The sequence below is a fragment of the Drosophila ananassae genome, chromosome XR (genome assembly GCF_017639315.1).
Source record: "Drosophila ananassae strain 14024-0371.13 chromosome XR, ASM1763931v2, whole genome shotgun sequence".
Classification (NCBI taxonomy): Eukaryota; Metazoa; Arthropoda; class Insecta; order Diptera; family Drosophilidae; genus Drosophila; species Drosophila ananassae.
The window spans coordinates 14,821,238-14,834,571 of NC_057932.1; the positions used below are offsets into that span (position 1 = coordinate 14,821,238).

A 13,334-nucleotide genomic window follows, 5' to 3' on the forward strand; every position below is an offset into this window, starting at 1 on the left:
TGTCCTCTATCCACATTTCACTTGCACCGATTTTAGATTAAAAATATAAATCAGATTATAAATAAACCCAGAGTCGCTTAGTCGACTAAACGATACAAACACTTAACCGGTTTCTGTTTAAAGACCAAAAATATTACTTCGAGACTAAAGAACTTTGATGACACTGACTGGAGGAGAAGAATCTGGAGAAGATAATTGAAGAAAGTGGAACAAATTAAAGAAGTGACAGAAGAAGGCACAAAAAAAAACAGAGCTGTGTGTCATCAGCAAAAGGATAAAAAAACTCTCCTTTATCCTTTGACCTATTCAGAAAAAACCAACAATAAATGATTAAAATAAAAGAGAAGAGATCATAAAGAAACTTTTCTGTAACAGGTATTCTTAAGATACTTTTTAATTAAAGATGCCTAATTTAAAGTTCCGGTTCTTTAAACTAAACCAATGAACTTCGATCACCTTTCAGTCACAATCACGGCCGACAAATTCCAAAACAAACGCGCTCCCACACAACTACATCGAAGGCAGCTCATAAACATGCACAAGGTAGGTAATTCGCACCTGAACACCCTCACAAACACACACGCACACCCCTGCCACCCACACCCAGACACTCTCACAGGATCACCCACACAATGAAGCAATTTTAAAGGCTTCAACAGGCCCGCACCTGAGCTCATACTTATTTATTTTCCAATTTCATCATCTTTTAGTATTATAAATGCATTTTAACCCTTACATGCCCTTAGATTAAGTATTTATTATTTATATATTTTGTTTAAAATATTTTTTATTTAAATATTAAGTTTTATAAAGAAATTTGTTATTAAAGGTCTACTAAAATCTGTCCAATCTCTCTCTCTATTTCGTCGAATTATTTTGAATTATTTGACTTTAAGTTCTCATTTACAGCCGTACATTACGCGGCAGAGCTGTTGATTTATTTCCTCTAAACTTGCCTCTCAAAATGTATACTAAATCTGTCCAAGAAATAAAAACTGTCCCAGCTATCTTTCTATTTCTATTTTATTCCATATTGTTTAGGAATTAGACTCAAAATTCTCATTTACAGCCGTACATTATGCGGCAGCTTTGTTGTTTTATTTCCGCTAAGCTTGCTATTCAAAAATATATAAAAAGACAGAACCTTCTACCTAAAAATCCATAATCTTTTATAACATTTTCACATTTTCGATAAGTATTTTAAGATATTCTTGTAACCTTTTTGCCCAGACACCCACCCACGGGTTAAAAGCCCTTTTTAAGGCCCCCTGCCTGCAACATGGGCCCCTCCCAAGTCCCCCCAACATTCGGCCGTTCTCATTTGTTCGTCAGTGCATAACGGTATTATGACAGTGCCAATGCAATATATACAGACTGGTATATTGTGTGTATATATGTTTTGTTGTTGGGTGTCTAAAGTGCTGATTAAATCCGAACAGCAGCAGCCGCAGCAGAAGCGGCAGCAGCAGCGCCAGATGCATCCAAAGCTGAAGTTGAAGGGGAAATTGTCGATTGGTATAAATACAAGTCTGAGCCTTTTGGCAACGAGCAAAAGTCAAAGAAAGACGCCTTCAGTCATGTCGTCAAACAGAATCCGGCCGGAATATGCACTGTTGATGCTGCTGGCGACACTAATCCCGTTGCAGCTGGCGGCGCCAGTTACCGATTCTGATCCGGATACGGACTCTGATTCGAATTGGGATCCGGCGGACACCACCATAAGCCCGTATACGGAGGATTCAATCGTTCCTCAAGCTGAAACTGAAGTGGATGGCCAACGCATCGACTGCAAATTGACTTTCGATGCGGCGACAATGGAGTCGTTAGGCTGCCACAATAAACCGAGGGAGTCCTTGGCGTCAATGGAGGCGGAACCGGGACCGGGACAGGGACAGGGACCGGATAGTGCAGCTAATAAGCCAGAGGATATTGCACAGGATCCAGAGGTCCTGCCATTGCAAATGCAACGCCACTTGAAAAGACCCGATAGTCAGCCCATCTATGAATTACAATTGGTTGTTTGGCCCAGTGACATTGAGGACGGTGATGACTTTAGTCCACCACTTGCCACCACCACCACTACAACTACCACTAGCACCACCACAAAGCCACCAACAACAACAACCACTGGCAGCACAACCACCACAATTGGGACACCTATTGAGCAAATATGGCCATTGTATGAGGATCAATTGGTCGTATTCCCGCAAATGGACTTTGAAGAGGAGAATCTTGATTATTTCTTCGACGATGTGGGACCTTCCAGCACCACCACATCGCCATCACCCCCCACCACTGGCAGTTCCACCACCTGGCATCCCACTGGCACGCCCACACCAACGCCCACTTATGTTGTGCAAAATTATCACGTCATCCATCCCAATGGCACGGAGGAATACAAGTGAGTGCTGGAAAATTAGTTCTTTATAATAATTATTAATGATTTCGGGGTCACCTTTTGAGTCATCGGGGTCACCCTTGTTATATTTTACTCATAATTCGTCAAAATCTATTCCAGACTGGTAATGAGCAACGGTCTTGTCAACTACAAAAAGATCTACACGAAAACAGTCGGTGACCAGGTGATTAATGTCCAGGAGGGCTACAATTCCGTGCCGATTCCCGGGCCCAGAAACCAAATCCAAACCCAATACTACATTGCCGATGAGCGTGGCTACAATGTCTATAGAAGTAAGTCCTGAACTCCTGACCGTCTTCAGTTGCCACCGAAACTCATAATCTATTCTATTTTCTTCCATCATAGTTGAAGTCACCCCCCGGCAGATGGGATTGGCCAAAAATTTGCATTACAAGGCCACAAAAACGACCCACATGTGAGAGAAGTTGGCCAGGACTTTCAACTGACTGACACAGTATCCTGATTTGAATCATTTTTTTTTTCACTTTTTTTTTCTATTTATATTATTTGATATAGAGTTTAATAAATACTTCAGAAAAAGCTATCGTTTTTTCATTCTTTTTATGGGTTTTTTGTGGAATTTGATCTAGAATTTAATATTAATTTATGAAAAATGAACTATTGAAATGGCATTCCTGGCTTTTTCAAATTGGTTGTAATTAAGCTGAGAGCTATTTTAACATTTCGTGTGAACAAAAACAGCGGGGAACTATAAAAATACATCAATTAAAGCGAGATGGTGTGTTATTTTAGGAGCTGCCTTCAATTATGCTATATCAGAGGCATATTTTTGATAATTAATGTCAGTTCATATAAAAAAGAAATGCTTTAGGTGGAGATAACTAAATTAGAGTTTTAATGGAAAGAGTTCAACTAAAAGACTGTCATTAAATAAACAAAAAGAAGCTTCTCTTATTATTTTTGAACTATCTTGCAAGCTCTTTACCTAACTATAGCATACTTTTTGGCGTCTAGTTTGTGGCCCTTAGTCTTTTTATGATTTATTCAGAATCTGAGCATTTTTTAGCGAAAACTAAGACCACTGTTACCTTGGACCACCGCAAACAAATACTAAAATAAAATGTAATGCCCCCAAAATGATTTTCTTTATTTTGTTGTTTGTCTTTCGCTCCTGTGTGTTATTTTATATAGATGTCTATATATATATTTCCCTCCTTCCCCGATCTGTCTGAATGTCAGGATACTTTTTGTGTGTGTTCTGTTTGTGATTCAGTTTTTGTTTTGGTTTGGGCTTTGACTCTATACTTATTTTCTATTGTAGTGATTCGAATTCTATTTGCTGTGGATTTCTCAATCGCATCGCCATCTGATTGCCATCTTTGGTGGCAGAACTGAGCTGTTGCTGTCTGGCACTGCCCCCAAGGGCCGAAGGGGGTTAAGGATGATGATGCTGATGCTGATGATGCCATTTAGATGCATATCAAAGTATTTCACTTTTGGCCAATCTCTTGCCATTTTTGCATATGTATTTATTTATTTATTTATTTACTTTTTGCCTTTTTGCTGATGCGGCTGCTGCTTTTGCTTTTGGCCTTGTTGTTTCTTTCAATTGTAGTTTATGGCTTTCCTGTCCCCATCCTCTTGGCCCCTTGCCCCTGGCTCCTATTGTTTGTTGTTTATGTCTCAAAGTTTTCTTGGTCCTTAGTCCTTTGCTGCTTGGGCCAGGCGTCAGCCTGTTGGCAGCTGTGCAAAGTTTTTTGGTCCCTGGCTTATGATTATTTAAAGTCATGTTCGACCCTATTTTATGCCTTTCTCACCGAATCCTGTATTTAAAACCAATGATTTTTCCATGGCCTTTAAGTATTTTGTTGTCTTTCTTTTAAAAGAAACCAAAGGGTTGGCAATTAAACTGAAGACAAAGTTAAAATTTTTATCCTTTTCCTTGTACTGCTTGCCTCATTGGTTGTAAATCGAGAAACTCCTTCCATCCTATTAGTAGTTTTTAACCCTTTTCGGGCTGAAGTTTCCTTCTTTTTTTAAGGCCAATTAACATCAAAGTAAACCATAGTATTACCTCTTAGAAAAAGGCCTAAATATGTTCACTTTTATGCCAAAGAATATTCTCATAAAATATATTCTCTGCCAGCCAGGCAAAAGTTCTGTAGTGCAAAAAGCCAAATGGAGATATAAACAGTTTCCGGGTGTCGCTTTAGTGCGGGCATCAATGGGTTAAAAGTCCCTAGGGCCACAAACCCCATCCCTGTTCCATCTCTGTGCTGTGCTGTGTGCTTCCTGGTTGCTCGTCCTGTTTCTGGTTTTCTAGGTCCTGGCTTCTGGTAGAATCCTGGCTCCTGGTTTCAGGTCGTATATCCGTTCCGTGTCGTCTTGGTCCTTCGTCGTTCGTTTTACAGCCTTTGTAATTATCACTTTAATGAACTTTGCTAGTTTGATAGCGAACCTCGCCAAAGGTATCCTTCCCGACAATGGGGCCAATGAGCAAGCGAGATGGCCAACAGTGAGACAGAGACAGAAAGAGAGAGAAAGGTGGCTCCAAACTACGTGCACAACTGACTTTCGCTACTTTTCCCCATCCCCATCGCATTGTGTGCCTTTGGTTTTTATTAAGGAATAAAATTAGTGAGCGCGTGCCGGGAACGCCAAAAATGCCAGTTGCAGGCCCTCGTCCTTCGTCCTTTTCTTGTTTTTTTTTTTTGGTTACACCTTACACTGCTAGACTTCCAAACGGAAATAGCTACGAAAGTCTGAGACACAAAAATAAACAACACCTACAAATTAATCCAACTTTCAAAGAAAAAAGGATTATTATTTTGACAAGATTCTCTCTATCTATTGAACTGAAGGTCCTAGATGTCCATAGAAATTCTCACTGCATTCTGGGCAAAATGTATTCAAGTTGAGGCTGCACCAGAGGCCCAAAGTAATGCGAAACGAATGTGCGCAAAATAATGCAAGATAAATGCGCCAATTTCCACTAAAAAACAAAACACTAAAAATCTGCCTCGAGGAGGAAGTGTTTTGGATAAGTGGGTTTAAAAAGGGTAAACAAGGGACATGTTTCTACACAGAGGAAAAATAACAAATAAAGAAGCATTCTTCACAGGACTGCTGCATACTTACAGGCTGCGTACCGAGCGAAGCTGCCGCATAACGTACGGCTGAAATTAGGAAGAAAAGGAAGAATTTTAAGAATATTTGAATAGATGTTTTGAGGTTATTTTGAAACTACTTTTGAAGACTTAGCTTCTCTTCTATAATTTAAATATTTTAAATCCTAATATAGGGTAATAATTATAATAGCTAATAATTAATGCAAGATTTTACCTTAAATCAAGCAAAAGGGCCAGTGGCAATTTTGAAAAATAGAATGATATTTTTAAGATGTTTTAAGATTCAAAATATGTTGTTTGGAACTTCTATTAAACCCTCAATAACTTCTCTTTAATAATGTAGTAATTTTTGGTTTTTTAAACAATAATTAAGGGCTTAAATAAATGATTTTTGTTAAAGGTTACACCTAAAATCAAGCAAAGGCCCAGAGAAAAAAGTGAAAAATTTTATGAAATTTTTTAGATGTTTTAAGATTCAAATGATGTTATTTTGGAACTACTATTTAAAGCCTTAAAGTATTTATTCATATTTTAAACCGTAATTAAGGTCTTAAATAAATGATTATTGTTTGAATTCCCCGAGAAATAAATAAAAGAAATAATTAACGCAAGATTACACCTTAAATCAGGCAAAAGGGCAAAGGGCAAATGTGAAAAATTAAATCTTAAAAAAAAAGGCCAAAGAAGGGCTAGTGGTTAAGCAATGAGAATGAAAATTGTGTGCACATGAAATGGCGAGAAAAAATACAAATTGAAATGCGGAGAGTGTTCCAGTGACTGCTCCAGCTCCGGCTTCAGTTCCTCCTCCTTGCTCCTGCTCCTGGATTTTGTTCGCTCCTGACGTCCTTGTCGTGGTTTATTTTTTAACGCAACGGCAATTAATCATAAAAACAGATTTTAACACGAGCCGACTTTATTTTCGAATATATATATATATATATGCCTATATGTGTGTGCGGAGTGCAGAGTGCAGAGGCTTCTTGGTGGCAACTCGAACCCATAAAATATGCAAAATATCTTGTAATTTGTTTATCAAAGTGTGTGCGTATGCGTATGCGTGAGTGGGTATCTGTGAGTGTGTCTGTGGGTGTATCTGTGTGAATGAAACATGGATCGGACAATGTTCTCTGTGGGCTCAGTTTTCTGTTTCGGACGACGACCGGGCCGGGCTGGCAAAAAAATAAATTCATTGAATTAACAAATAGCTTCATGTTCATTTTTCCGCCAAAGGAGAACAAAAGCGAAAAGAAATATCCCTACTTTTTTTCCCCACTCTGTCTTTTCAGGATTTTGTTTCATGTCATGGCACTATTTTTTGTGGCACAGATCCCGCCACAGATTATGTGGCTAGCGACTAACCCGGAAACACTCCTACTGGATTTTCGTTAAATATTTAAATTAAACAAAAAACTACGCATGTATGTTTTTGTGGCTGGAATTTCGGTTGAAAAAATCGGATTGCGAACTAATTGTTTCCAACTGAATTTTAAATTTTACTTAAAACTGATTGTATTACCTGACTCTTCCCCTGGAGTCCTCTGAAATATGTATGAGACTTTATTCCGGGTCTTGAATATTTATAAGAAAAGGCAATTGCTGTCCGGGGGCGTTAATTGAGTCTTAATTGTTTATTTTAGAGTCCAAACTGGCTCCTCTGGAATCTGAGGCTCAAGTAGCTGGTAAGGAGTTCCTTAAATATGTTATGTCTTTCATAACCCCTCTCCAATCGCCTCGTAAATCGATAATACTCTCAGATATCCATCGGCAGGCCAATGAGCGGATCCAATTTAAAATGTAAATGCCCAGGACGAGCGCCACACGCACTGCCTGACGAATTAAATCCACTGCAATTGGTTAATTCCGCCATGGTTTGGGAGGATGGGTTGAAAAAAAAATTACATAAAATTACCATGCCAGGCCACCAGACCTCTGGGTGGTTGAGGAGAAGAAAAGTTCATGGTATAATTTGCGGCATACACGCTAAAATAATGAATTTCCGCTTGCATAAACAAAGGATGTGGCAAGAAAACGGGTGGATGCCACGGCTCGGGGGGGTCACTTAGTTAGTTAGAGATTCTTGGGGGACAACTTGGGCCTGGCAATTTCATTAGAAGAGGTGCTGGCATGCAAAGTGCAAAATGCAACAAAAAATATAAAAAAGAATAGCGAGTTGAGTCTAAAATTATACAGGGGAGTTACCATGGTGTAATGCAATTGCCTGGCACTTGGTTGCCATTTTTTCATATACCAGGTACCAGCAGGTCCAGGACGGGAGTATAGGTTCTTGGTTTGATATTATATCTTTATGCTTTTAAATATTAAAGCTAGGAAGATCTCTTCTTAAGATGTCCTGAAGAGTTAGAAGAGTAGGAAGACTGATACGAGTACAAGTACCGGGTATCATATCCTCCCTAGACTTCCCTTTCAGGCACTTGGTTGCCATTTTTTTCTTATACCAGGTACTAGCAGGTCCAGAAAGGGAGTATAGGTTCTTGGTAGATATTATATCATTATGCCTTTGAAGACAGAAAGATGGATGGAGTATCTCTCCTTCAAATATCTTCTATCAGAAGCACAAGTACCGGGTATCATATCTTCCATAAACATCCATTTCAGGGCTGCACCGCCACTTGAATTCTCATTCCGAAAGGACTCGCTTAAAACCAAAATTATTTTTGATTGCATTCCATTTATTCCTGGGCGCCGCCTCTGGCCATATTTTCATTTTTAATGAACCTTTTTCTGGTTCATTGGACGCTTCTAAACCAGCCCTATGATAATTTCGTTTCCTGTTCCTGTTTCCCATTTTTTTTCTTTCTGTTTAGTGATGTCGTTGTTGTTCCTTCTGATGGTTAACTGGCAGGACACAGAGTGTCCTTTCTGCTGCCTTTTGCTGTGGTCGCTGATGAACTGCACACATCGCCCATTCCATTACATTACGTTTCCTGCCACCGCACCTTTCAACTTCCGCCTTCCACCTGCCACCTGCCACCCACCACCTGCCACCTACCACCTTCCACTTTCAGCGGCAAACAACAGCCATGTCCTTTTAGCACATCCTGCCCACCTGGCATGTGTCCTGCGACCCCAAGAGGACGCTATCATCCCACTCGTGTGTGTGTGTGTGTGTCTGTGAGTGTCCACGGCGCTAAACGCGACTTTCGCTGCTTAAAAGCCATTTTTGCATTTTATATTTAATTTTTCTTTTTTTTTTTTTGGTCCACCCACCTCGTTGGTCATCCTTTTTGTCCTTCCACTGCCTCGCAGAGCTTATCCTTCCGAAAAAGTGTTCTTCTTGCACTCAGCCAGGACTCTGGTGGCCAAGTTTCCATAGAATATAAACTTTAACTATTTTCTGATTGCTAATTATTAAAAATAATTCTTTAAATTCATATTTAATAATATTTAATTTCCTTAATGAGCTTTCTCTTGAAAGTAATTCCTTGCCACGATCGCTGTTATATTGGTTGTGATTTTCAGAGTATTCCTCGCTCTGCCCTGGTCCTGGCCAGGCAAGTTAATCCTTCGTCCTTGCTCATTTTTGTTTTGTTTGGGTGTGTCCCCTCCACCCCTGTTTGCTCTTTATCCTTTGGCTTTGGTTTACATTTTTTCTGACGCTGTTTTTTTTTTTATTTTTTGGTTGTTTGTTGCTGTTACCGCAGCATGCAAACATTTTGCAGCCGTTTCCCGGAACGGGAGCGGGAGCTGGTGCGGGAGGAGCTGAAAGGACGCGGCCGGGGGCCTCGTGTCCTCGTGTCCTAGTTAAACTTTGCCTGCTTTGTCACATTTGCAATATTTATTGCCTTTTGATTATATTTCAGGCGAGCGGCCATGCAAAAAAAAAATCATCGCTTGTGTATGTATTTTCGTGGCATTTAAGATTTTTGTTAGATGGCCGGCCTTCCAGTGATGCGATTTTAATGGAAATACGAAAAGGGGTTGGCATTGACATTGACTTGACGGGTCCTGGGGTCCTGGGTCCAAAAATCCCCTAAAAAGTCCCTTTTTTTTCCACCAACTCTTTAATCGAGTCAAAGTTGGCCCTCCAGCCTTCCTTCCGCTCTGACTTTATTTTCTTTAGCTCTTTAATAAGCGTCAAAGTTAACAAAGTTGCATCAGTTGGCCTGAACTTTTTCCTTGTACTTACTCCCTTATTTTCCATTACATTGCCCAGGACCCAGGACCTCCAACAGCCACCACCAATCTGCTCCAATCTGCTTATTCCTTGGCTCTGATTGTAAAGTTTCATTGATAATTTTAACGACTAAGAGCGAGAGCTCTGTGTGAGCTGGTCCGACTTTGGATTGTGGCATTTTTCCGAGGGGATAACAATTGCAAGTTCGTGTTGAACTGCAAAGGCGCTTTAAGTACTTCTAAAAGTTCCTCTTACTGTTTGGTCCTGAGTCCTGGTATGAGAAATCACAGCTGAACGAGGGGAAGCTCATTCACTAATCGGAGTTCATTCTGGGGGATTAAAATACTTTTTCTGTTTCGTTTTATTGCTCTGTGAGTGGTAGTGGTAACTGGCTTTTTCTGCCAGATCCCAGATCTTATGCAATATTTGGGTTAATCAGATTTGAAATCAATTTCATTTTTATATGCACACAAATCATACTTTATTTTGTCGAGGGACTGCAATTAACAGCCGACCCGACCGATCGCAATCCGATATCAAGATGATTTTTTATGGCCTTTTATGTTTTATGACTTAATAGTCCAGTCGGGTTGGATCTCTCCTCTCTCCCTTATTTTTTTTTTGTTTTTTTGGAGAAGAAGGATTCCCAGTTGAATTAATTCTGCAAGTCAGTGTCAGTCGCCGTTCAATGGAACGTTGAACTCGTTTCCCCAGGTATCCTGTCGGCACTTAATAAATTTATGATGAACCTTCACACACTCTTGTCTTGAAAATTTGGAATTCAATTCCATTTCGCACCATTCCAGTCCATTTCATATTGTTCCAGCACTGAGAGAAACATTTTTACCTCCAAGGATAGGTTGTCAGAGAAGTCTATAGATGGTTAGAAGGAAAAATAATTTATTTCCAATGAAATTCTAGGTATTATTTTCAAAATAAAACACATTTTATAGATTTTTCATTATTTTATTCTTTAAAATTATTATTAAAAGTTCTTAGCTATAGTTTCTATTAATAATAATTCTTAATTTTAAATTACAAATCATTTAAAATTGAAATCCTTTGTGTCTCTCGACCCTCTCGCTGTAGTCCGTTTGGTTTCGTTTTCGTTTCTTAATTGCCTCTGGCCAGAGAACCTCGCCAAAAATGTGTTAAAAAATGCAAAAATATGGCCAGATATTCGATGTACGTTTATATATATTTTTTTTGTTTTTTTTTTTTATTCATACTCGTATATAAAAAACAGAAAAATGCAACTCGAGTCTGGCGAGGGGGTTGCCCTGCACTTGTATGTTTTATTGCCCGAATCGCTTTGCGGTAAATTTATTGCCAAATTGTCGGCGACTTTCGAAAATTCGCGAAATCTTCTCAGCCCCTGAACCCCAAGAGGTCTGTGGGCAGGGCTTGAAGGCGTAAAGGCGTGGGGAGGCGTGGCAGGGGTCCCCAGCCTGCCTGCCTTATAAGTAATAACTGGAGGAAACATCTTAAATAATAAATTCATAATTTTCGCTGCTTTGCTTTAATAAATTTTTATTATTTTTTAATTCCATTTCATTGAACAAAAAAAAATCAAAATAAAATCGATAAAAAATAAAAATCGTAATAATATGAGTAGTTCAGACTAAAATGAGTAAAAAATAAAAAAAAAATCATGAGGCAGATGAGGCAGAAGGAGCCATAATAATAATAATGAGGATGGTGGGCAATTATTCGGCTTCAGTTTTCAGCTTCAGTAGCGGCCCATGCCCTTGCCCCTTGTCGGTGGCCCCCGGGGCGGCGGGGTGGCTTCCAGGGGTGCCTCCGACCGGGATGGGAAGGAGGAGGAGGAGGAGGTCTGGGAGCTGGACGCCTCGGTGGCCATGGGCACTTCAATGGAGCGGGGCAGGTTGGGGTACACCTGGGGTGTGATCGCTGCGGGCGGACGAAACAGAATCATAAACAGAAAACATGGGTTAAAAATGAAGCCAGAGACAAGTAACAAGCAACGGGTTAAGGTTAGCCGAGGTGTCGGAGGCTGTCTTATTAATTTAAATTAAATGGAGAAGCCCACGAGACTATAATTACCAATTAAATTAATTAAATTTAATGGCTAATTACTCACATAATTAATTATAATTTAATTTAAATATTAACCATATATTTTAATGGTTTCTATTCATAAATTGGACAACAAATTTAAAATCAATTCTACTTGTTATCGATAACTACTCACATTGATTCTGCCGATAACCAAACTGATCGGCATTATAGAACACCGTTATGAATCTGCCGTCCGTCATCCGGTAGGAGTAGTATCCGACCACCATCAGGGTCTTCACATCATCGACCTTTACAAAGTATCCCCTTTCGTACCGCGACGTCCCATCGTCCAGCTCGAATCGATACTCGTAGCTCCCGTCCGGATATCGGTTATCGAAACGATCTAATAATCGGACGCTCTTAGGCGCCGGCTCTTGCTCCTTTTCCCGGATCTGCTGGGCGGAAGTGAGGGCGCCGGAAGTCAGGCAGAGAATGGCGAGCAGAACCACACCGGAAGTGGCCATTTTTAATGTGTGTTTGTTTTGTGGGGGGAGTGAAAGATTTGAAAGAGAGTGTGCTGTCCCGTGTTGTTTTGTTAAGAGTTTAATTCGGAAACTGTGTAACTTTGGCTTTTTATAGTCCAGGGATCGGGAGCAGCGGCCGAGACAGAGACGGAGACAGAGGCAGAGACAGCGGCAGCGACCGCGACAGAGAAGCGCGAGATCTTCAGGCCAAGCTGCGGATATATCCGCCAAAGGAGTGGGCTAGCAGGGGGATGGGGGGGTGGGGAGTGTGATATACACTGGGAAATATTTGGGACTTGTACTTCAGAAATTATAAGCTTAGAAGTCATGGAAAATCTATCTAAAATATAAATTTTGATATAAATTAGCTATCGATATTTATCGCCAAGATCCTTGTTTATCGAAGTGATCGATTTAACGATAAACGTATGAAAAATTCATTGTTTTTATTAAATTTTTAAACAGGTTTTTTAGCTTACAAATTATATTATTAATTAATATTCCAATTTGTATTCATTTTTTAAGAAAAATGGCAAAGAAATAAAGAACTTGGAATGAAATATTAAATATTCTGAAACCTTTAACCCAATTTCTTGTTCATAATAGTAATAGTTTAAAGTTTAATCTCTTTTTTAATTAAAAAATTTATTAAATATTAATTTCAAGTCCTATCCCTTTCTCTCAGTGTACAACTGGCTGAGCCATTGCCGTCAAAAATTCTCAATGCTTAATCATACAAAAAAAATCTTAATTTCATCTACTTACACACATGGCTTGCCACTTTTGGTGTGTGTGTGTGTGTGTTTGGCCAAGAAGAAGCAGAGCCAGGTAAGAGTGGTGGGGAAGGGGGCGTGGCTGGGGCTGGACAGGTTGCTAACTGGGCAATTTGGTTGCGCCTCTTTTGTGTGTTTGCTTTTCGGCCCTGTTCGCACGGCCGTCAAATTGCGAGGATTTTATGGGGTGGAGGAGAGGTTAGGAGGGGTGGTTGGTGGTGTGGCAAGTGGGTGGTGGGTCTATGGAGCAGAGGGGGAGTTTTGAGGCTCAATCACAGTACCCCAGACTGGAAACTGATACCCCAGACATAATCGATTTGCTGCCAATTGATGGATCGGCGGGGCAATGGGCTACAAAGGGGCTACAAGTGGCTT

At 40.0% G+C, this 13,334-nt stretch overlaps 3 protein-coding genes across 4 annotated transcripts in view; 1 reads left to right on the forward strand and 2 right to left on the reverse strand.

Moving 5' to 3' along the window:
* Window positions 1–13,334, reverse strand: part of LOC116655052 — a 42,227-nt gene that overhangs the window by 21,188 nt on the left and 7,705 nt on the right. Inside the window, exon 2 of one of the 2 annotated variants that reach the window (XM_032452051.2) lies at window positions 5,519–5,556. The exons of the other annotated variant lie outside the window; for it this stretch is intronic. Within the exon in view, the coding sequence (XP_032307942.1) occupies window positions 5,519–5,556 (38 nt within the window). The remainder of the gene's footprint in view (window positions 1–5,518; window positions 5,557–13,334) is intronic. 2 annotated transcript variants of the gene reach the window in all.
* LOC6505039 (rho GTPase-activating protein gacJ) lies at window positions 1,444–2,959 on the forward strand. The gene is made up of 3 exons (XM_001965544.4): window positions 1,444–2,401; window positions 2,519–2,691; window positions 2,765–2,959. Exons 1-3 carry the CDS (start codon window positions 1,476–1,478, stop codon window positions 2,836–2,838), a joined length of 1,173 nt encoding a protein of 390 aa, XP_001965580.3. The 5' UTR covers window positions 1,444–1,475; the 3' UTR covers window positions 2,839–2,959.
* On the reverse strand, window positions 10,608–12,266 carry LOC6505230 (larval cuticle protein 16/17). The gene is made up of 2 exons (XM_001965549.4): window positions 11,856–12,266; window positions 10,608–11,554 (listed from the first exon to the last, which is right to left on the reverse strand). The coding sequence occupies exons 1-2, from the start codon at window positions 12,184–12,186 to the stop codon at window positions 11,373–11,375; spliced, it is 513 nt and encodes a 170-aa protein (XP_001965585.1). The 5' UTR covers window positions 12,187–12,266; the 3' UTR covers window positions 10,608–11,372.